At 27.6% G+C, this 27,052-nt stretch overlaps 1 protein-coding gene across 1 annotated transcript; it reads left to right on the top strand.

Annotated features, from left to right (window-relative positions):
• Nucleotides 1–2,409: 2,409 nt before the first annotated feature.
• On the top strand, nucleotides 2,410–27,052 carry LOC107170014 (uncharacterized). The gene is made up of 19 exons (XM_089223427.1): nucleotides 2,410–2,484; nucleotides 2,545–2,731; nucleotides 3,285–3,401; nucleotides 4,850–5,157; nucleotides 7,890–8,008; nucleotides 8,460–8,612; nucleotides 9,141–9,310; nucleotides 9,374–9,504; nucleotides 10,560–10,711; nucleotides 10,802–10,928; nucleotides 11,287–11,442; nucleotides 12,217–12,393; nucleotides 12,456–12,595; nucleotides 13,508–13,683; nucleotides 14,729–14,868; nucleotides 14,942–15,079; nucleotides 15,717–15,971; nucleotides 21,410–21,559; nucleotides 26,596–27,052. The coding sequence occupies exons 1-19, from the start codon at nucleotides 2,410–2,412 to the stop codon at nucleotides 26,668–26,670; spliced, it is 2,946 nt and encodes a 981-aa protein (XP_089079553.1). The 3' UTR covers nucleotides 26,671–27,052.

Genomic DNA, 27,052 nt, shown 5'->3' with positions numbered 1-27,052 from the left:
ACCGAAGTTGATTTAATGCGACTAGTGCCTCTATAATATATAATAATAATAATAATAACGCATGAGCGTGCTGTGCGGGAGGTGGAGACGGGACTAGGAAGAAGGAAGAAACGAAGGAGACGGAGGACATGTAGAAGCATAAGACAAAAGAGAAGCAGACGAAGTAGAAAAAGAAGAAAAAGAAGAAGAAAAGAACGACGACCGGGGGAAAGGAAAAAACAACGGGTTTATAAATTATAAGTGCACAGTAAAAACTCAGGTATGTCTATTATTAATACTAAATAAGACAGAGAGAAAGACACAGCAGCTGTATACATATATATTATATATTATACATATATATATAAAATTTATAAAGTATTAAATATAATAAAAACCTCTTCTGCAGTCTTCACGTAATAAAACCTCGAGACTGCTGGTCGCCGTTTAACGCGTGCACACCATCATGGACAACCCATCGTCGGTCGCCCGGCCGCACCACAAACGGATTATAATCCGCGGTTGATCATTATTATATTATTATTATATTTACGTACATAATGCAGTGAGTTAATATTACTTCTTTTGCCGGTCTGACGAAAAAAAAATCTTACATGGCAACCTTGTACAGATGTATATACATAATATTGTTCCACGTGAATGCTCAATACGATTTATATATAAATCATTAGAATTGTAGATACTTTAATATAGGTACTCCACTTATTGCCACACTTGTATACTTTGTGCAATTACAAAGCAAAAACAATCAAAATGTAAAAATGTATAATCAATATATAGCGTCATTCTATTTTAACCAAACACTTCAGCAGTTCACGATTATTCACTCTTCGTCGACCTATAAAGCGAATTCGCTTTAAAACTCAATGGTCAGTTGGTAGTTGGTTTTTATTGGTTGTATATATATACCCACACATCCCGTGTAATTTTACATAAATGAGATACTGTGGTATTTCTATTTAAAAACAGTTCAACTTAAAAATTAGAAAAATCCTAGTTACAGTATTGTGACAAGCATTATAATAAACCTCATTCAAATTATGCGTCTAACACGTCCGTCTCCGTTGGACGATTAAGGCATTTTTAAATAAAGTCTGCACTGATTTACGGGACACAGAATCAAATGTGATTGCTCTAGCTGTAATGACATAATCGTATTTTATAATTAAATAAAATATAAACTGCAGTGACTAATTCAAATTGTAATAATGTATTATTTTAAAACGATTTAAGTGTATATAGTTATGTATAATGTCTTATACAGTTGCCGGCTAAGCTAAGTGTATTGATGTATACTTGTATATCAATAAAATATAAAAATCTGTTTAATATATTATACAGACAGAAAAATATTTAATACTAGAAAATAGTGAAAATACGTTGAGTCAGTAAGTCAGTTCACGATTGTGGTATATACCAAACATACAACAGAGTTTAATTTATATAATATTATAGGAAATATAGTACCTACCTATAGCGTTCTCCGGTTCATTCTCCCATATAATGTCAGCCAGATTACAGACCCATGCAAAATTTAAACATCCATATTAGCATCGAAGCTAATTTAATTTGAATATTTCAAAATTAATAGTATAATAATTAAATACATCATATTTTATTCATGCTATATATCAAATTTATTTAACTTATAATTAAAAAAGAAAAAGAAATAAATCTGATAAGTCGCTCTACTGTAGTACGACTATTAAGAAGAACTTTATTTAGGAATTTGCCATTCAGGGGCCAAAAACGCATTTAATAAATTAAAATATAAAAAAATTGCCACCCTCTCATAATCAACAGCCTGGGGTAAACACACTTCGTTTCCCACACCTTCCCCTAAATACTGTCCTTCAGTTATATATGTATATGGATAATATATCAAATTTAATTTAATTTTAAATTCATTGCAATTGAAAAACGTTTGTGAGAAGATACTACTGCTAGTAGGTACTTACATCATTTTATGAATTAAAAATTAATTAATGAAAATTAACTCGTTGAAAAATGTTTTTTTGTTGTTTATGACTTTCGAATATAAAAATCAGCAACATTTAGGATCTGGTTTACAAGATATTTTTCATTTAAAACAATATAGTTAGAAAAGTTTTAATCAATACAATGAAAGTATTTGGGCACTTTTGAAATCAATCCATATTTGAGAAAAAATTTTAATTTGTTAAATTTTCCAAAAACATGAAAAATGCTTCTGGTAATGTAGGATCTGGTTTATAATATACATATTGTGTTAACTTATTTTAATTTAATATTTTATACCGGCTAGGTAATTATAGTAAAGAGTGGTCATAGCATTAAATAAACAGAATGTTATACAGCCAAATTTATGTTTAAATTATATGTAATTATATGTAACATAATTATAATCTATTAAATATTATATGTAACATCATGGATCCAGAACCGACAAATAATGAAAAAAAATTTATTGAATTCATATTGTTTTTGGACTGTATCAACAATTTAGTAAGTTATTAAACACAGTTTAATGTATGATATAAATGTATAACGTTACACGCTTTTAAGGATGCTTCTCTCAACTTTCCTCTTAATTTCAATGTAAATATTGAGTTTTATGGCAACTTGTTGAGTGTAGGAGATGTTATCGTTACTCTGATGGATACTGATGGAAAAATTGATTTAGAAGTTCCTTTAAATTTCCCTTTGGACGAAATTGTAGAATACAACAAGTTTGCTTCTCATCCTATGCTAAGTAACTGCTATATACAACTTATATCTGAATTAAAATATCTTTATTAAATTCTCTCTGACAATTTATAACTCATTATCGACTTTGTCACTACGAATTGAAATTTACAAGAACAAATTGCACTAAGTAAATATAATTCTTAAAATTTATCATAATAATAAACAAAAAATATAAATAATTTAGTCTATCACTATTTATATAAGCTAAATAAAATTTGAAAAGACAAACAACAAGTACCTGAATATCTGTATAGTTGTCGATGGGGTTTTTTTTAATACATAAAAATATATTTAATTATTTAATATATAAAAATAAATATTTTACAAAAAACGGGGTATAGAGTTTTGTAATGATTGTATTATCAATATATTTGTAATAAATCATTATAATATTATTGTCTATACTATAGACTATAGACTATAGACTCTATAGCATAGAATCATTTTTTATTTTCTTGACATGTTTAATCTTTTAATAATATTATAATCGTTAGTTATAGTAACTAGTTAGTAATGTTATAATATAGTTATTAACTAATTTTTAAAAAATTTTTTAGTTTTTTTTGAATCACTAAATGAAATTGAACAAACCCCTCAAAAATCAACAATCAATCATAAAAGCAATATTAAACAGACGTGGGTCTGCATCGTGGACTTGTTGTCTTTGGTTTATGGTAATATATTGACATAATATGTCATACTATATTTTATTCATCTGATAGGTTCATCCAAAAATCAGGATTTTATACTAAATATACTTTATTGTTATTATTATTATAGTTTCAAGTAACAACATGGGCGGCTCCGGAAGGGGGCTTGTGGCGGAGGCCCCTTCCAAGCTTGTATTTCTAAAGATTACATTTACTTGTATTTCTGTTATAATATCGAAAATGTTCTGAAAATTATAACAAAGCAACTTTCCCCCCTCCAACCATGTATCTGTAGCTAAAGGAGTGTTATACAAATATATTTACTTCATTCTAATTTGGTAACTATATACCTTCCAGACACCACTTAACATTTATTAAATAATGCTATTTGCTAATGAGCGATGCTTATTCACACATAAATTATAAATAATAATTAATAAACATGTCAACTTTTAATGTGTACTGTACCTACATTTAAATTTTATAAATTTAGTTGACACATGTAGGTACACTTACAGTCTTACAGATATATCGTATATAGAAGTATTTCAAGTATTTTTATAAAAACAAATATAATGAGGTTTTATACACTCTGCACTTGGCTATAATAATTGATTATTAACATGTTTTTTAACCATGTTACGGATTAATGTATTCTTGAATATTTAAATATTCGGGATCGTAAATTGATAGTCAGTGGATTTAAAAAAGTCAAAAATAAAATGAGGAAAATAACAAAATTAACGGACGATTCATTTGGCAGTTCAGGGCATGCAGACATTAAGCTTTACTTATTAGTTATTACTTGCTTATTATTATTGATGTCACATATTATGAGGTTACAACTAGAGATCATAATCTTATTACCTAAGTTCACTAGTTACAATACTATAATAACCAAAGATATAAGTAATAAACTAGATTGCTAACTGGCAATAATTGTGAAGTCGGAATCCGCCATTTTCGTAGAAGTTATGAGTCTTATGGCAGAACATTCAGTCCATTCTGAGCTATTACCTATTATAAAAATAAAAATATTTGTAAGCACACTAATTTTATTTTTATTTACAAAATTTGGTGTCGTGACCTGCTAAATGCTTGATTCCTAGATCAAATTCCCCCTACTAAACTTAACAAAATAGGTAGTGTCATCATTGGGTACCTTCTTCCGTCATATGACTCATGTTTTTTTATTACTCTTATCTAATTTGCTTATTATTCTATGAATAGATTGTAAATATCTTGTAAAAAAATAAAAAATAAAATTTACAAAATTTCTTATTGATAATAGATACTCAGATAATTCCCACAATGATGGTTGACAAATGACTGCTTCGTTCATTTCAATCATGGTAAGCGCACAGGCCTACAGCAATCTAATTTATTATCTATATCCGTCATTATAACATAAGTACAGGGTACCTAATAATACGTAAAATGTACGCACTCCAAAGAAGTTACATGAAATTATCATACGCCATATACGCGTTTAGATGTCACTAGTGTTGGATCGGAGCCACGTGTCAAGGTGTGCGGACAGTATCCGTTGAAGGCGATCGGTGAGCGCAATCAGATTTTGCTGTCGGACACCGCGCACCTGAATGCGACCATATCGTGTCCGGACGGACTGAGTCGGATCAGATCGACTACGCCAAACAACGTTCTGAACATCGCCATGCACGGTCTGTACAATCCATCGATAAGCGGCCATCAACATCACACTCGTGGCTCGGATACAACGTGTTCGGCCCTACTGCACGTGCCATCAGCAATCGAATCGGTAATAATAATAATAATAATAAATTGATGATAACACCTGTTAACAACATTTGGCGCGCGCCTATCATCATTCCCAATAATAGTATTAAACAAATACGTATAATGTACATTATACGTCATTATACTCGCAATTTTCAAATGTATAAACATTTTATTTCTCTATTCGTTAATATATATTACAAACATACACATTATGTATAGGTGGGTATATATTATTATCATTTTTACGACTAGAATGAGATGAGGTCCGCTTCGATTTTGCCTGAGCACAACGCGAATAATGTAACGTACCTACCTTTATATTACGTCCGAGGTATATTCAAGCGTATTATAGGACAGCGCCGATATAATAATATTATAATATAACAGTCATAAATAAATTCGGTTGGAATTTGTTTTTATTACTACTTTTTTTTCTTCAGAAAACTGTCTTGTGCTATAAATTTTGCCAAAAAACAAATACGTTCGTCGTAAAATATACCGACAACGGCTCAGCGTGAGTTCGTTTATCGATTTTCTTTTTACTTTTTCAAAAACAACCCACACGTCGCCGCCGCCGATGCCACTTGTTCCATGCCGACATTACATGTATGATGTATGTCATATAGATTCCTAGTATATTCACAAACCCTACGTTGAAGTGTTTATGTAACAACTGAAAACCAAAGCTGATCCGATAAATGATAATATACTTATATATTTTTTGTATAAAATATCATATTTAAAAAAAATGTTCAAGTTCTTAATTGAATATTCTGGATCATGATATTATACGTCATAAAATAGGTATTCATTACGTACGCTCACTCAATAACTCGACAAATAAAAACTTATCCAATTAATTCCCTTCACTTGATTCTAGTAATTAGAATGTTGATTGTCTGTATATTATAATCATGTTTATTTAAATCTTATCATCATTTATCTTGAGTCTTGACCATCATAATTTTTAGGAATTGTATTGAATACCTAATTGTAGTAGAGGTTGTAGGTACCTACATGCAAATTAGTTAAGATGAATAGTATCGATTAGATAGCAATTACCTATGTCCTATAACTATTATTATTTATCACGGCTTTTATATCATATTTTGGACAACATTTTCAAAATTTAAATATAGGTTAATAGTTAAATTTATATATTTTAACTACAGTACATTATATTAATGTATAATATAGCACATTATACATTATAAAGCAATTGATTTAGTTTACTTTATTCTCCTGATTTTTTTTTTTTTTTTTTTGTTATTGTATTAGTGCCAGCTGTAATTTATAATATAGTGCGTACCCATGAATTATATTATCATATTTTTTTCGAAGATTCTAACACTGTTTTTGATAAATTAACTACCGTTAGACACTTAGATATATAACTTTCGTGTTTCGTTTAATATTATCGTGTGTGTTTTTATTGATGTTATAGAAACTACCTGTTTTATAATAAAAAATAATTTTCTGATGCACAGTGCACCACGATATATATTATTTCTAACATCAGACCTCGCTGATTTACATTATTTAATAATAATCGTTTTAAAATGACGTATTTATTTCATTGTAATTGTATTTTTTTTTTTTTACATTTGCCCCTGTAGAGTAGGAGATCAGCTGACTTGTTCTAGGTGACTAGATATTATATGATATGATATAATTGATAAAAGTTAAGTTATAATAAGTTACTTATAAGTTATGATTCTATCGGCAATACTGAATAAAAAATGAATTATTATGTTTATATGTTTTTCTGTTATGAAAGAGTACGCATATCTACTATTGTGAAGAGTGTTGTGTACCTATACTCAACGTACTGTCAAAAGTATAAATTAACTATAGGGGCATGATGATATGGATAATTAGTAGGTAAATTATAATTTCTAACATTACCTATATTAGACAAATAGATCCTAAATACCCTTCAGCCAATAAAAAAATGTTGACTACGGTACTGGACACTGATGTACCTATAACTGTTTAATAATATACAGAATATGAGTGTTGCACAGTGAAGTATATATTTCTAAATAGCGTATAATACCATATCATCTTATTAAATATCCTAATAAGTAATGACATTGACGTGTAAAATTATGATATACGGTGTCCATATATAGGTATCTATACCTATTGGTATGTGGTATGTAAAAACAAATTTATACTGCTTAAATTTATTCATACGTCAAAAACAATAAACTATTAAAGTAATAAATCAAAATCAATGCCACTTGACCCGGGTGTACAGAGTGTGCACTGTGCACTGTATGGACCCTAAGACCTATTTATATATTTTGAATGGACCATCAAAAGATTTACAACTCGAAATTCTCACAAATATGGAATTTTTGATTTAAATAAAACGATTCATGTATAGAAAAAAAGTGAAAAAGTAATGTTATAAGAATCATTTGAGAAAAAATTGATTTGAAAGACTAAACCGTTTTTAAATATTAAATTGTTTTAAAAATTAAAACTTTTGCACCTTTGCAGGGGAGATCTTCTGATTTTTTGCTTCAGTTATTACCAGCTAAATCCAATATATTTCTAGTTCCGGTTTCGATATTTTTCTTAGCGGAAACAGAAATTTCGGTTAAGTAACTAAATATATTTATGTATGTTTGTGTATATCGTAAATACTTGCTTTGATAGCACAATCATTATGTCCCAAGTTGTATGTAGAGTTATCAGATTGTGACTAAAATGAGGTACATAATATATATATTATTTTTTTATTAGGAAATCCATAGCACCGTATTTGAGCGTGGCACATACACGGATGTAACGAGGGACGTAAACGATCTGCGATGGTTCAGCTTGGATAACATGCCGGCAACCGTATCCACCACGGGTCAGAGGTGCGTAATCACACAATTCCCACGAATTCACGTGTTTGGCCACTTGAAACCGATCTGCGGTAGGTAGGTAAAAAAAAAAAAAAATGTATGTACCCAACAACCAAATAAAACGAAGAAAACGGGTAGGCTCCACTTAAAACAGACACAGTATATTATGTTATAGTATGTATTCACGTAAAGACAATAGAAAGGAGTTTATTCAAAACAGAACACTATACAATAATATATAAATGTATGTATATTATATGTATATATTATGCTCGGTATATAGTGCTGCCCCGTCATTTCGACGTCTTGTGATTGTTGTACAGTAAAAATCCCATAGACGATATTTTGGTATCTTAAAATGTTCCCAGATCGATACAGGTGGTCCGAATTTAACTCAAGAGCTTCGTTGGCGTGCGTGTATGTTGAACGATGTTGAAAACGAAAATTGTCTCTTTTATAATAGGTTCGAGGAATACAACGGCGTAGTGGTGAATTCGGCAAAAATTCCCGAACCAAAAGACGTACTGTTCAAAGGGCCCAGGTTCGAGTGGAATCTAAGGAACCGATTTCTTATGAACGAAACATCAGCATATGTATTACAAGACTTCATTTTCAAGTAGGTACCAACATATTCTTACTTGTTACGGGGATCCGGTGACAGTATCTCAGGAAAAAATATCTAGGCTAAAAACAATTTGAAAAGGAAATGATATATACAATATACATATATTATAATACATCAATATATTTATTATTATTATTATTATTACTTATAATACTTATATATATATATAATTAAAAGTTAAAACCTTTATACTACTACCTAAGGATAATATTATAGCGATATATGTTAATTTTTAGATATTAAAAAATATTTAATATATATATATTTACTTTTTATGAACTTTATATGAAAAACAATAAAAAAATAAATGCTTTCATAATTGTAAAATATTTTAAAATTAATATATCTGCATTGCATTTATTAATATTATTTATGAAGATCGTTAATCATTGTACATTAATTAAAAGCTTTTTTTTTAAATAATTTTCCCTGAGATACTTTTACATGGGAACCAGTAACATTTGCTTGGCTTATTATTGAGTTATGACATTAATTTTATTAATGAGTTACTTTTAACAGACAAAGATATCTACTTGTCACATTTTTATTTAACAAAAACAACCTAGTGATGGTTAACAATACAAGTAAAACACCCACAAGGGGATCTAATACGTCATCAAATACAAGCATCAACAATGAAGTAGTATTTGTAGCCTTTTTGGACCTGTCAATGTTGTTACAGCCAAATTGTATAAAAAATTGTTCGTATTTTATACTCGTCTTAACTTAAAATCTTTAATTTATATTTATAGGCACTTCAATAAGATGCTTGTCCATTGTTCATAATGTTGACGTAGAAATTGTAAAACACAACGAATTGACATTCAAAAACTTTGACCTTGGCAAACTTATAAAGACAAATATCGAAGAAGATTTGAAAAAGGTTTTGAAACATTTTATTCATATAACCTTAATATATATAAGATAAAATCTATTAGAACTAATATAATGTATAGTGTTCACTATTTTTTAAATCATATTTTATTTACAGTAAAATCTATAGAAATATATTATTAAAGTTAATCGGATATGAAAAGTGAAAAGTAATATACCTACTAAATAATATAGTGTCTTGAGATTGTTGAATAGTTATTGGATTTAAAATAGATATTTTCGAACACACATATTATTCTTTAGTATTTAACTATATAACACATACATACGTTAAACACTCAAAAGTATAATATCATGTCATTTTAACATTAAAATAAGGTAAAACTGGTATAACATTGAAACTATTTGAAACACTATATATAATAATATATTACATGATTACTCAATATAGTATACCTATCTTTATATAAAAATGTGTTTAAGAAACTTGACTAAAAAAAAACATATATTGCAGGTACTATAGGTGCATTAAGCGCAGTTTTATTGACTGTCATAGTGTCATATCATGTACATAGGTTATAGCAGTTATATTATTACGTATTAGTAATTAACAAGGATATTTACTACCTTGCATAATACATCATTACTTACAATATCGGTACCCTAGTGACAACCAATTTTAATCATTTATCCAAAAATCATATTTTTTTCAATACTATATTAATATGCTTGTATGGGAAAATACATTTCAACTAAATAAATAAATTTGCATTTAAATATTAAATTGTACAAAGTGAGATTTTATCTCAGTTTATGAATGAAAATAATATAATGTATATTGATTATACATGAATCTGACATGATTGTGGTAATGTGTTTATGTGCCGATAGCTCTAGCGGGAATACGTCATATAAATAAACTGAAATTAAATTATAATTCCAGAGTATAAAAAAATATTGTTAAGTTTGATTACTAGCATAACTAGCAAAGACAGTGGATGGGGATATTTTTGAAAAATGTCCTTAAACAATTGTTTATAGTAACACTTCACGACTCAAACAAAAATGTATACATTGAATGATTAAAATATTACATTTGTTTAGTCTAGATCTCGAATACCGGTGCAGCTAGAAACGTCTGATAGTGAAAGAGAGTACACTCAAGTGTCAACCGAATGGACATTTCCTTTTGTAGTTGTTGATATTTCCGTGGCTTATTCCCTTTACGATCAATATTTAAATTATTTAACAACAAGGTAACAGCGTGAAAAATTACGATACTATCAATTTATTGATTATTCCATTCATTGTTTACCGTTGTAATAACTTTGTTGTGTAAAATATAGTCAGATCACTCTGATGCAGATGAATCTTATTCCTGAAAGCCCACAATCTGTAATATGCAACCAGTCAAAGTTAAATAAGTATCAAGAAACTTTGAATAACATCATAGAAACGTTGATAAAAAATAACGTATACATTATATCATATTAAAACTATGGCGTATCGCACCATACACAACAATATCTATACTTTAAATAATTTTTTGGATAAAATTAGTTGAATTCAAACATTAAATAACATTTAAACATTATCATACATATGTCGTTTTAAGTTATAATAGAAAAAAATTTAGACTTTACTTCAACAGAATACCTATGGTGGTAAATTATTTATAGGTGTACATTTTCAAAGGCATTACTTACCATTATTTAATTTGTGAGTTGTAAAAGTTGTGCGGTATACCATATTTTGTGATATGGCGTTTTGGTAATGATTATTAATTAAAAATATTGTTTATTACGCATTATTATTCACAAAATCATTATAGTCGGATAGAATTAATGATCAAAATAGTGTAGAAAAATTCTTGAACGAACTTAAAATTTCTGGAACTTACGAGTCAATACATTCGTCGTTGTTTGATGAAATTCAATTGTATATTCGAGAAAATTATGGAGGTCCATTAATTGGTGAAACGATTCAAGTAAATATTTATTAACAATTCGTATCTCGTAAGCAGCTATAGAGTTGAGACTTATCTAAATAATTATCCAAGTATAAAATGGCTCATCTATTGTAAATTATTTAGATAACTATAGTGACATTTATCTATTTACTATCTTAGATCACACATTTACTTATATAAATATATTTTATTTCAATTATTTTGATTTTTTTTTTTTACTAAATTCATTTTATCAGAACACTGTCCAATTAGTATTTGATATCATCATATTACTGTACGTGCCTATTTTAACTATTAGATACTTTATGTTAATATAATAAGTAAAAGAGTAAATTTATTATTTAAATATAGTAAAAATTATTGTTATCTACTGTTTTATCTAGATAAAAGTTAGATTATCTTTATTTAATCTAGATAAATGTGAGATGTATTTATCTTTACCTGTTCATCATCTGTATATAAGTAGGTATATTTTCTAGATGAAATATTCGTTATCTATTCTCAACACTGCTCGTAAGCAGTCATTGATGAATTTTTACCAAATGTAAATCTAAAATCACCTACAATGCAAAAAATACACCACAGTTCTTTTCTTTTTATGTAAAAATATCTTGTTTTAAATTTTTTTTACAAAAATTTAATTTACCAGATTATTGGTTATACATTACCTATACACAATATTATATATGTATATTATTTATGCCCATCCTCAGCAGTTACGATACGTTGGCGTTTGTGAATAAAATTATAAATACACAGCTATAGGTACATACAACTGTATTTTTGTTGTAGAGTTTCGTAAATCGTATTTTCTTGGATTTGGTGGATAAAATGAAGAGAGCAGTGGAATCATTCGAGTTTCCGAAATCTGACGGTGTTGATAACTTACAATTTGATCGTTTGATCGTTTACGCCAGAGAAGCGGACGAGATGGAACAGGAAGAACGTGCCAAAATATTTTACTTTGACGTGAGAGCATCTCAGATGAAAAAATTAGGATAACGACACGTTTTAATGTCTGTCCATTTCAGTTAAACTCTACAGATGGTGCAAGGTGTAACCCGAACTACTGGTTATTATACGCTAGTTTATGCTCAAGGCGACTAGATTTCGATACGGCTTTGGAGTATGTCAAAGAAGTGTTACTAGTCGACAGTGGCAACCGAATCGGGCGAGTTTAACAGGGCTATAAACTAGTATAGTTACTGTCACTGTAAAAAAAAAAAAACGCTCGTTCATAATAATATACAAAAACTTAGAAAAAAAAAACGAAATCGACTGACAAAAATCTAGCACATAATTTTTATAATCGTCACTTTCAAAAAAAAAAAAATCATAATGATAATGATAATAATAATAAATACGTTGATATTTATTCCGTCCGTATTTTGTATCGCACTAATGAAAAATATTCGAATTTCTTCGTCATATATATGATATAAAACAACTGACTTTCTTCGTAACCAATTTATTTGATATACTCGTATAGGTACAGATATATATAATTTTTTCCATTTGATCTGTGTGTATATACTATTGGTACTAGCGTAAATAAGTCAATAATGTAAATTCATCGAAATGAAAATAAGCTCTGGTTTCGTTGATTCTGATTCATATTATTATTTACTCCGCTTTAACTTTCAAATCACATTGCAATTCATTCATGCGGTTGCGCTAAAAATGTCAATATTTATTAAAGGTTGATACTACTATCAATACGTACAGAAAAATCGACAATCTTACGATGTTAAATATTATTATAGTGTCGTTATAATAATAATAAATTATAATATATTATGCCATTTTAAATTAATAACATTTTCATTTAAATTCCAACTGCTGATATAATTATTGTGATAATTGTTTAATTTATACCCACTTCCTTCATACGAATTGACGACTCGCGATATACCTACAGATATTTAACATATATTTTCGATATAAATTCGTTTAAAACTATTTCAAAACTCATGATGATTTTATTCCATTTAATCAAATTAATTAAGTACAATTAATCACAATACAATATATATATATATATAAAATAAGGGTTGAATTAATAAACAATCATTTGATTATTCAGATTATTTGTATATGCCGCAATACAGTTGACCATCCACGAGGACAACAACAATGGCGAAATCGTGTTGAAATCTTTGATAATGAGTCACGGAGACTTCAGCGAAGTGTACGCTTTGCTCAGTGTTCACTATTCAATACTGAACATGTATGAATCTAGCTACATCATGCTGCAAAGGGGTAATTATTATAGTATAGTTAATTTATTCTATGTGATGCATTGGAACGAGAAGTAAGATTTGTTAAGATTAAGTTATGCTCCATATTCATACAAATAAAATGTTGCGCAGCAATTATTATAGATATATTTATTTAGAAAATATTATAATGAAATTATTATATTTTTCCTATTAATATACAATTTAAAATCTTCAAGTCGTTTAATTTATTTTAAAATTTAATTTTAATAATCCTCATAATATAAATAACTTTTGTTTTATAATTTGATGATTTGTTCTTAGAACAACAAACAATTTATAAAACTTACAATTTACCGGTTTATTTTACTCAACGTGAGATGTAAATTGTTAGTCACTTATAATATAATAACACATATTTAAAAACTATAGGTAATTTATTTATAAATAGACTGCACAATTTAAATAGACATATCTGTTATGTGCTTATTTTAAAAATGTATTTTCAACGTTGTGATTGATATATAATGATATTGCATTTTACTAAATAGCAGACATATAACCCAATGGTATAGAGGTTTAGTTAAATTATTTAATTCAAATATTATTCGTTAAATGCTCATAAATGATAAATATTTTCAGTAAATAACAACCTAACCTTTGGAAAAAATGAAAATCCACCAACCTACCACCTGCAAATATCTAAAAAATAAAAATTGTATACAAACCATATCTCCACCCCCGGAATAGTACTATAAAATCGTGAACATATTCTATATCTTTATTTTAAATCATTTGTAAAAACAAATAGTATTTAAAATTAATGATACGAAATCCGAATAAACATGTTTATTTCATTCATAATATATATACGAGTATTATATAATATATATGTTACCTATATACTAACTAAAAAATATAAAATCCATCAAACTCCTATTAAATTGAGTCTAAAAAATGTCTAGCTTATTAATTATTACTTTCTTTAAACATCTTATAACAATTAAAACTAAATTGCACCAAAACGTCCATTTGTTCAAATACCTACCCACTATAATTATTTATTTATTGATTATTTGCTGTTTTAGCTAAAAGATGTGTTGAAGTAGATACATTTGAAAATGATGATCACATTAGCAAAAATCTAATGAGTTGGACACAAATAAGTCATAACAATGATCCATTGATTAAATGTGCAATTTTACTATTGAAGTTCGAATTAGTAAAAGTCAGTTACACAGTATATCAATGAATTTAATGGAGTTTTGGTAGAATTATTCTAAATCATTATATTTTTTAAGTTGGCAAAACATTGCTTAAAATTAGTGAACAATGAAAGTGAATCGTATCATTATTACACAGCATTATGCGAGTACAAAACAGGAAATCATTTGGCAAGTTTAGAACATTTAAAAAGTGATAAATTGATAGAAAAATATGTAAGTATGTATATTGTTATAATTACAATATTTTTCATAGTATCATATTATATTCAAATAACTATGTTATAACTTAAATTGTATAAATTATAATTAGGTAACTAACTTACTATGTAAATATACCAAATATATATTGAAGAAACATTAAACAATAAAAAAAAAAAACAAGAATTCGTTAAGCCGTATGAATGATAATTTACTAATGTTTTACTTTTTATCTTCTCAAAAAACGTGTTCAAATAAATGTATTTAGAACAATTCGGAGGTGCAATTTCTAATGACTATACTTCCAAAGTTTCAAAACTTTCCTTTTAGATAAAAAAATGTATAACAAACATTTTAAATACTATAATTATTAATTTCATATCACTATTAAAATTTATATATTTGAACATGTCGTATAATTATGAGTACTGATATCTACGTTTTGTACTAAACCAAAATATGAGAACATCAAAATGACTATAAATAAACACACTATAATAAATCATTAACGTTAAAACATAGGTGTATAATTAATTTTAATAAATCAAATATCACTTGCGTACAGCAGTCGTTTGGTTATAAACTTATAACTTATAATGTATATTAATTATTAATATCGAACTTCTTGGAATCTGTTTTTTTTTTTTTGCAGAAGAAAGTTACTGAATCATTACAATTTCTTAACGAAATAGAATTTAACGAACGGCTCGATATTTTTGAAAATGACTTGTTACACATAATATATTCAGAAGCTCCCTGCAAAGAATTACATTTGGTCTATTTAAAAGGAGCGATGTATTGTTATAAAAATAAATGGTATATCAAAGGAGCCGAAATTTGTAAAATCGCTTGCACTGTATTACACACTCCAATGATACTGATATTGTTAGCCAAGTGTTTGATACAGGTGACTTTTTAAAATTTAATTTAATATATAAGAATATTTTAATTTCCACAAAAGTGTCAAAATATAAATGTAAATCCATATTAAATTATCAATTAAAGGCATTCACATACGTTAAATTCCAAATTTAACATTCAATTCATATAATTCTCACTTAGCAATTTGGCATGATTTCTGATGAAACCATGTAATTTAATATATATAAGTAGCCAGTAGTTACATACAATAAAACAATGTCTAATGAGTCTTTTTTATGTGTCTACTGCAATGCAGACATTTGTTAATAATCTAGTTTGACTACACTACATTTTTTATCATCACATCTTTGTTAACTAAATAATATTAATAAATTTTAATAACAAATAACAATAGGTTATTAGTTATTAGGTCATCTAATGTTTCAATTTATAATCTATGCGAAAGAACAATAGACTATTACGATAACGAATTGTAATATTTAATTACTCGTTACTTCCTGTACGAGTTTTAATTGATAATGTGGAATGTGGAAAACATAATTATTTAGTTTCATATTGGCAATAAAACACATATGAAATATATATAATATTATTTAAGTATCTAAAATATATACGTTAAACCTTATCTCATTTAATCGTACCTATACAAAACGTTAATGTATTGTTATTATAAATTATAACTTATTATATGAGAAAATTCAATTTAAACGTTAGAATGGTGTCTATTTGAGTGCTGGTATTATTTCCACCCTAACATTTCCACAGGTCATTTGAGCTTGGTCGTTTATGATAACTCTTATGCTTATCTAACAATTATTTTTTATTTATTTCTGTTGTAATTTATGCTTGGCATATTATCCTTCATGTTTGAATAAATTTTCACTTTTAAATACAATTTACGAATTTTCATTATCCGATACTTGTATCCATTATTAAAAAAAAATACTTTTTTTTTGTTGCTAAGATGATAGGAAACTTTAAGGTAGAGGGAGGAATTTGATACAGTTAAATCAGAATTAATTATAAAAAATAATTTAATACATTCATTTTCTGAGTTCTTCGATAAAATTAAAAACGAACAAAAATATTAACCCCAGTAACATATTCATTTTAATTATATTTAATTACATTTAATTATATTTAAAATATAATTTAAATACCTAATGTTTAATCGGTATTATAATTATATGTAATATGAGAAATACAAATTTATCAAAGGAAAAATAAAGACTTTTACCATTAGACTGTTATTTTTAGAGGAAAAGTTGGTAAATAAATCGTTGCTAATCATTACTTTTTGAACTTCTATACTTAATTGTAACTATAAACGTATACAGAAAATTAAATTTCATAAATTATGTCATTGACTAATTCAAACATTTTATAGTTACCTTAATTTGGGCTATATTACTTATTTATCTAGATAAAACAACTAGGCACGAAGGTACCTGAGCGTGATCACATGACAAACGATCTTATCAAAACAAACTCTAAAGTCCTACTCCCTGCTAAACAAATTAAACATAATTTTTAAGGAGATTGCAAATGGACAGTTTTTAAGGAGTTCAAAATAGGCAATTTTCAAACTGTATGCATACGAATCGTAATGTGTGGGACTGTGTATGAATAAAATGTAGAGCGTTCCTGCAAATGCGCGTACATGTGACATGACACCGCTTTAGCGTTGCTTGCGAGTACAGTTAACAATGTATGCTCATTCGTATGTACTTTGATAACGCGATAAAGCTTCGAAAAACTGATAGGAACTCGTTAATTTGTCTACTTGAAATCAATGAAGCCACATTTTAAGATGTTTATTTTAATTCTCTAATAATTAACATTTAAAACTGTTTGTAAATTTGTAAAATTTAGAAAATTCAAAAAAATTGTGTATAGAAATTTAGGAATAAAATTTAAAAAAAAAAGTGGCATAATTACTCTCAAATAGACATATTAACGAAACAGTTTTCAGAAATCTAATCGCGTTATCAGACCCATCCACCCATCGATATGATTGGCAATAGAACTTGCAGTAGCTGCTGTAACATTGCTGCTGTTGGTACATTTTGGTTGAAATAATTATACGCTTGAAATCAAATACCTATATAATATAGTTTATACTCTGTAGATGGGTAAACGTACCCGTCACGTATGAAACGTTTTTAATATTGTTGTACTATTGAGTTGCATCTATTACATGAGATGTAGGTAGGAACCATGGTAGGTAGATAAAGATTTGTATCATTATATTTTTATTCTTCATGTACCTAAACATTTTAAACAGAGAATATAAAGTAATTATTTATAATAATTGTTGTAATAAATTCTGGTTTTGGAACATTCAATATTTTCGCGTTGCAATCCAAGTAATAAATGATAAATAATAATAAATAATATATAATTCTAGAAAAATAGGAATACGCGTTTCTGATATGTAAACATCCTTGTTGCGTGTAATGCGATTTAACCTTTTGGTAAATAATTTAATAACCTTTACGGCGCCGACGGTGAGTAGTGACTTTCGTCATAATATACGCGAGGCGAATTATACATACATACATACACACACACACACACACACACACACACACACACACACACACACACACACACACACACACACACACACACACACACACACACACACACACACACACACACACACACACACACACACACACACACACACACACACATATATATATATAGTGTTATTATTATGTATTTTTTCACTTTGGCACGTTTCATATATATATCGTATAACGGCTAATGCACTCCTATACAAAACCATCGGCATGATGATCTGTGTGTATAAACAATACATAATATAACATCTACCTACTGTATGTATATAGGTATTAATTTCACGTTACATTACGGTGATATGTATAGTTTCCGGATTTTCTAGAAAAACGATAAGCTGTAGCAGTGCAGTAAGTTTTGTTGAAACAAGTTTTCGCGTTCATCCGATACATGCCGCATCCGCCACGGAACGCGTCTAAATGTCCCCTCGTCGGAAGACGTGCAGGCGTATATGTGTGTGTGTGTGTGTGTTTTTTTTTTTTTGTTTGCGGATATACACTTAGTCGAGTCGTATATATATGTTATATATATAGTTACGCTGCTGTTGTACGGAAGATATCATCGATTGCGTTTCCTATACGGACGTAATTCAAGTACATATTATTATACATGTACTGCGCTGCCATGTATTATGTGTGTCGTGTGTGTCTCTCTAATCTTCGGCCATCGATAAAAGGTCAACTACATAACGCACCCCATTGTTATTTTATTATTTTTGTTATATATATATATATATATATATATTATGTACGCGCTGCCGTCGATTCCAAAATACGAGTCTAATTCGTTTTCCATCCCCGCGTTATTGATAAAAATCAACGACCGTGGACAAAAACACTATATAATATATATACATACGAGTATATACTGACAGCACAACGGCATTATACATATATATGTTTACGTACAAAATGTATTCAACCACGGACGATATAAACTCAATATATAATATATAATATATATATATATATAAACCATTCACGGAGAGGGTGCCTCACTATATATGATATATATTTATAAATTATGATACTGACTGTAGGACTTGGAGTCCAACGAAACTTTTCTATGGCCGATAAATTTGAACGCAAACGCTATTAAATAAAATTTTTACGAATGGCTACTGCTACAAAAATGTTATTTCTATTTATATTATTCAATTGTATAGTTACACGCTATATAACATTATAATGCACCTATATATGCGGATTGTGGTTATGTAGTGTGGACAGAGTGTGTCGAATTGACTCAATTCAAGTCTTCGTCAAATATAAGCCATCATGCGTTGACGTTACGTAGTTGGCTACAGATGTCGGCATAGGGTAACAACTCCTAGAGATAAAATTATCCCGCCACCAACGAATTGTTAGGTATTAATCAAATTAAATGTTTTCCATTTACTTTTTTGGATGACATAACAGTTATATATGCGTTATACATTTTAAATTTAATATTCCGAAGAGAAATATTTTCTGGTAGGTACATGAAATAATAATGTATTGAATAAATGTAAATTAATTTTGAACTAATATGGATATAGTAAGTTAATGACAAGATAGAAAAAACTTATAATAATATTTTCTAAGTTAAATTAATGGAGTGTAATAGTGTAAGAAAATAATGACAGAAATGTAGATCAACATTTATTCTGATGCAGGTACCTATACCGGCTATACGTATATCTATACCCGACTACCCTTCTATTTTTCAGACTTAACTTGTTATACCTGATAGTTATCAGGGTATAGATAACTATACCTATATAATCAACTTATTGTTCAAAATTTGGTTTTATACCCAGGAGGCTAGAATAATTTTCTGCTTCTGTATGTTAAATAAAAATTATAGCGTCATACAGTGGGGTCTTAAAAATAATTAAAAATAGTAAAAAAATAATTTTTTTTTAAAGTTTGTGTTATTTTTACGTAAGAAAAATATTTAAAAAAATATTAATGCTATTTGAGGTAATTAAGTAATTAATGATACCGTTTAAAATAATCAACCTTTATAAAATAGTTATATATAATATGTATTACTCGTTCAGACTTGCTAATGTTTATCTATATACTCTATTAGGTAGTCTATACATGCCGATGTTTTATAAAAATATTTTTATTTTAAATAAACAATCAAACAATCTGTAAACTTGGTTTTACAATAAGAATATGTGCTATGATAATAATAAGTGACACGGAGGTCTTGATAATAAGAGTAAACCAACGACTACACTTTTAACTTATTTAAATATACAAAAAAATATATTATATAGACAATTATATTACAATATAATATAAGTAATGTAATAATGTACAGAAATAAGACAATATAATTTGTCCTTCAAATTATTTCAATATAGTTCTATTATATTATAAACTGCAGGTGGCAGGTATATATATAGTGCACTTATGCTGCAGTATGTATCTATATACCTATTACCTACCTTCCATAATAATGTATAAGTACCACCATACGAATCATTTGATAATGATTAAAAACACGTTAGATTGTCATCGGTAAGCTGATTTACTGCTTTGGTATAAATAAATTTAATATACAGGTACCTATAGAATAGGTAATATCTATACCATGTATCGTAGCCCGTAAATATATAATATGCGCATGACCGGGGGCGATTACATATATGCATATAATTTTAAAATTTGTTTACTATAATTATTCGCGCTCAACAATATGATATATATATATATATATATACGTCCGCGACAGTCGTATATTTAAGTATATACATAATATTATATATAGTACTAAATATTACATAGGAATTGTATATCATAGGTACCTACTACATTGTTTTTTTTCACTATACAACCATATTATTAAATTTAAGTATTTTTATTATTATTTATTATAATTCATATTTAGATCGGTGAATTGGAAACCGCCGAGAGCGCACTGAACGAAGCAAACATTATGGATATAAAGAACGAGGAAGTGTGGGCATACCTGACGGTGGTAAACATCAAAATGGGAAACGCTAATGAAGCGAAAGTGTGTTACATGCGAGCACTTAAGGTGATTATGATATTGATATATAAATGTGTATTTTTTAACGTTAGTTTAAGGACCAGGACTTTAATAGTAGGTAATTATTAAAATTATTATGATTATTTTCATATTTTAAAGCTCACAATTGTGAACAAATATATAGTCATATAGGCACGAGGTACCTATATACCTACATATAATATTATGTATTTATGCAGTACCTTCAATCTTTGTTATTTTCTATAGACTTATACCTCATGTACCTATGTAATACTGGCAATACCTACAGTTTTATTAAAAATTATAATAACTATCGGGCGTACGCATGCAGTCATATTTTAGTCGTATTAAATAAAGATAAAAAGGGTTATGGCAATAATAGTATTTGCGATACTGAGGGGGCGAGGAGCAGTGGCGTAATTAGGAATTTGTCTTAGGGGGGGATAAACATTTTTTTTCCACACAAAATACTTAGATTTTCAAGTACAATATCTGGGAAAACTATTTCATCAAAAATTCTTAAACTAATATAATATATGTACACAAAATGTATTAATAAATGTGCTTTAAAATTCTACACAATTTAGTACCTATACAATATTATAATAATTTCTTCAAAATGGAAATTTTGAATATATTAGAATTAAAATTTACTTTTAAATTAAATAATAATTTAAAGATTTCTTGATATTAATTATATTTAATATATTTCGTCGTGATGTCAGCACGATAAAACATATAATTCCATAAGCTTCAAATTAATATATAAATATACACATTATATAGGCACTGGGGGGGATATATCCCCCTCATCCCCCCTTAATTACGCCCCTAGCTAGGAGACGATACAGTGTGTGTGATGCACCCCCTAAACAAAGAAATTAAAATTTTACAGACAGTAAAAGTGTAAAACAGTAAAATTAAGAACACTACTATAGCAATATTAGACCAAGTATAGGTAGGTAGGTAAATATGTCATTTAGGTATCCAATAGTACAATAATTTAAATTGTGATAAAATCATTTAATAATTCAACATCCTTACAACATAGATCTAAAATGATTTTTAGTTCGTATCTCCTGGTTAAATTATTTGCTTGTTTGTACTTATTTATGCAACGAGGTTATATGTGATTTTCTGAGATAGGTAATTAATAATCAGTTTTAGGTAGGTATACATCGCAGTATTTTACACCTATAACTCACTTTTACACTTGATGTTAAGAAATAGGGCTGTTCGATTATTTTTTTTACCACTCAATTATTAATTTCACGTTTTAATCGTATATTTCGATTAATCGAAAATTAATTGTCATTCCAAAAATCTATTTTTAACGACAGATTAATCGATTTTTTGAATGACTCATTAACCGATTAATCGATTTTTTTAATGTCTGATTAACCGATTAATCGATTAATCAATTTTTTTATTGACCGATTAATCGATTTTTTTAATGACTAATTAACCAATTTTTTACTATGGATAAATTGATTCCTTAACTTCTACACAATTTTAGACAAGATTTGCAGGATGACTATGACATATTGATGTAGATGTCCACTTACTTTTATAATATTATCCTCAATACATTCCGAATCAGTTAGCAGAATGCAGACGATAAGATAGAGTGCATAGCAGCCATATAAAAGTAAACACAAACACACAAAATGTAAAAAGTGCTAAAAATAGAAATTAATTCGAACCGTCAAAGCACGATTAAAGATAATCTTATCTTTAATCATGATTATAATAGAAAATTCGATTATTTGATTAATCGGAAATTTGATTATTTGATTAATTGGAAATTTGATTATTTCGGTTTTTTGATTAATCGGAAATTCGATTATTTCGATTATTTGACGATTAATCGAATTTTATAAAAACCGTAAAATAATCGATGGGAAAAAATAATAATCGTTATAATCGATTAATTGAAATAATCGAACAGCCCTTAATAAGAAATAACCACGACGAAGCGTTTCGATACTTTTAGATTCTGAACGGAGTGATGAATGTATTGATTTTACAATGATGTGTGTTTTTTTTTTGTTTTTTTGTCTGTGTACAGTATAACTAGTCGAAATAATGCTTCAATTTCAAACTTTGGGGGTGGTTTCTGATGTAAAAGTGAATACCCTTGGTGCATGATAGAGGTCAAACGTAAACATTTTCCAACAGTTTTCAAAAAAATCGAGAAAAACAAAAAAAAATTACAGAAATACGGGAACTTTTACGCAAAACCAGTTTTCGACCAAATCGATTTTTTTACATGGCTGTAGTTCAAAAACTAATCACTTTAAATACTTGATATTTTCACCAAATGTTTATGTTAGTGTTATCTGTGTACAGTTTAATTTTAAAAATTGTTGACTTTTTTTGAATTATTTTTAGACCGCTGAAATTTTCGATTTTTATGAGAATTTTTTTTTTGAGGTGTCGGTAAAAAAATTTTGGATCACCAAAAAACTTTAAAATTGAATACAAGGTTCTTTATGAGTTGTTCTTATTGTAACTAAAAAAATTAAAAATCGTTAGTCACAATTTTTTTTATAAGCGTTTATAGTTCAAATTTTTACGAAATCTGTTGAAAACTTGCAAGTTATTTTGAAGTTGAAAAATCATAAAATGTTTTGTGTTTATAACTAAGGATTAAAAATACAACACTAAGTTTTCCATAAGTTTTGCTTCAAACAGCTATGAAAAAATTTGAAGCGTCATAAAATGTTTTGAGCGTTTGTTTTAAATGTTTATGAAATCGCGTAACGATAACGATTTATCCTCAAACCAGGTATATGTATATCTATGCTAATATAAGGTATTATGAATTATGATAACTACATGCAATGTTTCTGGAAAAATTCATTAACCATGTCTTATGCAAAATGCGTCCTAATTGAAAAATAAAATATTTGTTTCAAAATATATGACAATATTTAAATATAATATATCCTAGACTGATAAATCATCTCCGTTCAGAATCGTTTTTTGTATACAATGATACCTATCGGCTATCATTGCATTCCAATTTAACCTACCCTAGTCAGAAGTCCACCCCACCCCTTAATGTACAGTAGAGCGACATCCACTTACCCGCTTTTTTTTTCAATTAGTTGTTCGAATATATTATATAAATATATTGAATATAGAAAACGAAAAAAGACCTGTGTAGCAATGCGCCAATTATGCCCATAAGGTTGGGCTAAGGCAGTAAGACCTAAAATGTATGACATTTTTTATTTACTTATACTTATAAGTAAACATATACTATATATACTTATAGTACCTAAATTAAAGGAAGTTATTCATGATAAAATCACATAGACGTAATAAGGGTGGAGCTGGGGAGTTAAATCCCTAAAAAAAAATTATGTCAAACATACACCACATTTCAAAATATCCAATATAAATATGATCTTCAGCCCCCCCCCCAAATCTCAAACACTATTTTTGCCTATGATGGATGTAACTAAAAACCTAACAAACATCTCCGTCTTACAAGTTACAAGTAAGATCGGTACGCTCGGCAGATCACGTTTAACTCCGTTAGTTTAAAAATTAGATTGAATTGACCTCTTATAACATTTAAAAGAAAAAATATTACTTGGACAAACTTACGAGATTTTGCTAAATTTTAATGTTGAAGCGAATTATAAATATTTTTAAATTAAATTTTTTTTTTGTACATCTCAAAATACTTATAACTCGCATCAAAATTAAAATTTAGCAAAATCTCGTAAGTTTGTCCAAGTAATATTTTTTCTTACTATTATCCCATAAGGTTGTCCAAATAATATTATTATTTTTAAATCTTATAAGAGGTCGTTTCAATCTAATTTTTAAACTAACACAGTTAAACATGATATGCTGAGCGTATATGTTACGCACTTGTAAGACGGAGACAACACGTGCGGGTAATTCGCCAAAATTACGAAGGTGTTCAAATTATTTTAAAAATATTTTTAGAAATTTTATTTATATATTTTAGATGGACATTCAATGGAAGTTCCTCATAATTTTTTCTCACCATTAACAAAAAAAAAGAAGTTTACCGAAAAGTTACATTAATTTTTTTATAAGCGATTGAAAATAATAATTTGACAATTGACATTGGATTTATCCGTAAATTAACTTAATTAACGATCATTCATTGAACGATTTTCTCATTTTGTAGTAATATAATTCAATTTTCAATAACTAATAACCGTAGAAATCAACTACAAATTCTCACTAAATGTTTATTAAATGAAAAATTAAAATAAAGTTTCTCATGAATATTTCATTCATTAACCACATAATTAAAGGTATATAAATGCAGTTTTTTGTTTTATTTAAATTTCGATGAAGACATTAAAACGACCAATGACAATTTCAGTTATTTTATAGTTATTTATTTAAATTATGTCGGTACCTACCTAAAATTTTTAAAGGAAAAAATTAATCCAACATAGTAAAATACTAAAATGTATAACTAATAGTAAAATAAATTACTAGCAATATCAAAAATTATATCAAGTCTGCTCAGAATCAATTCTCATATTATGTAATAATTTATTAATGAATTCAAATTTAACAAATAGGTACATTGCACTGACTTACTCAATGATACACTTAACACAATAAGGATTACCACTTTCTCCCTTCTTTGAATTATAAACATTAAAGTTATATTTTTTGTAGGATAACAAACTCAAAATAAGAGTACAGTGGTTATATTGAAATAAAATGATATACACATTATATCTGTTCAATGTTCATAGAGTATAGGCTATAGCACAAATTGTTATAACAAAATATCTACCAAAATAATACAATTAATTTAATGATTAAACATTTTATGAACAACAACAATTTATTTGTTTACATTCTATTAGCTTTTATTGAATTAAGATCTGAATCATTAAACATTTGTTATAAGAAATGGCTAAAAAAAACAACTTATTCAGATAAGTAAAAATATCAAATTAAAAAAATAAAATAATTGCAATGTACATAACATAAATTATATCTATATGTATATTTGAGTGATATCATAATAAATTTAAATGAATTGATATTTTTTTCAGTATGGACTACGGACCAAAATTAAAAATGAAATAAAAACTTTATTTGGAAAGGATTTGGATATAATAGTTGTATGATTAGAAATCAAATTAACTTATATTTAATTTATAATAAATAATTTATTTTATTGCTGGTAATTTGGAATTTATTTGAATTATTTACCTTACTATTAATATAGTCATCAAATTCAGGATGGTGTATTTAATTCTTCAGTCAATAGAGTAAGTAATATTTCACTATTTCTATTTTTAAATGAATACATAATTTTTTCTCAAAATTTCAAAATTGCGTAATATTTTTGTCTCTTTTTCAAGCATTTATAATATTATATTTGAATGCTATTTATAACATACTTAATGTTTAAGTATTAAATTATTGAATCTAATACTTAGATTAAGTTTAACATATTTAGTAGTTAGTTAACTTTAATTTCCAACAAATGCATAAATGACATAAAAA

This window comes from Diuraphis noxia, unplaced genomic scaffold (assembly GCF_037042655.1).
Source record: "Diuraphis noxia isolate RWA-SAM2 unplaced genomic scaffold, SU_Dnox_SAM2 contig0003, whole genome shotgun sequence".
In the NCBI taxonomy this organism is placed as follows: Eukaryota; Metazoa; Arthropoda; class Insecta; order Hemiptera; family Aphididae; genus Diuraphis; species Diuraphis noxia.
The sequence above is the reverse complement of the archived record's forward strand: the minus strand, read 5'-3'. Positions and strand labels throughout refer to the sequence as shown.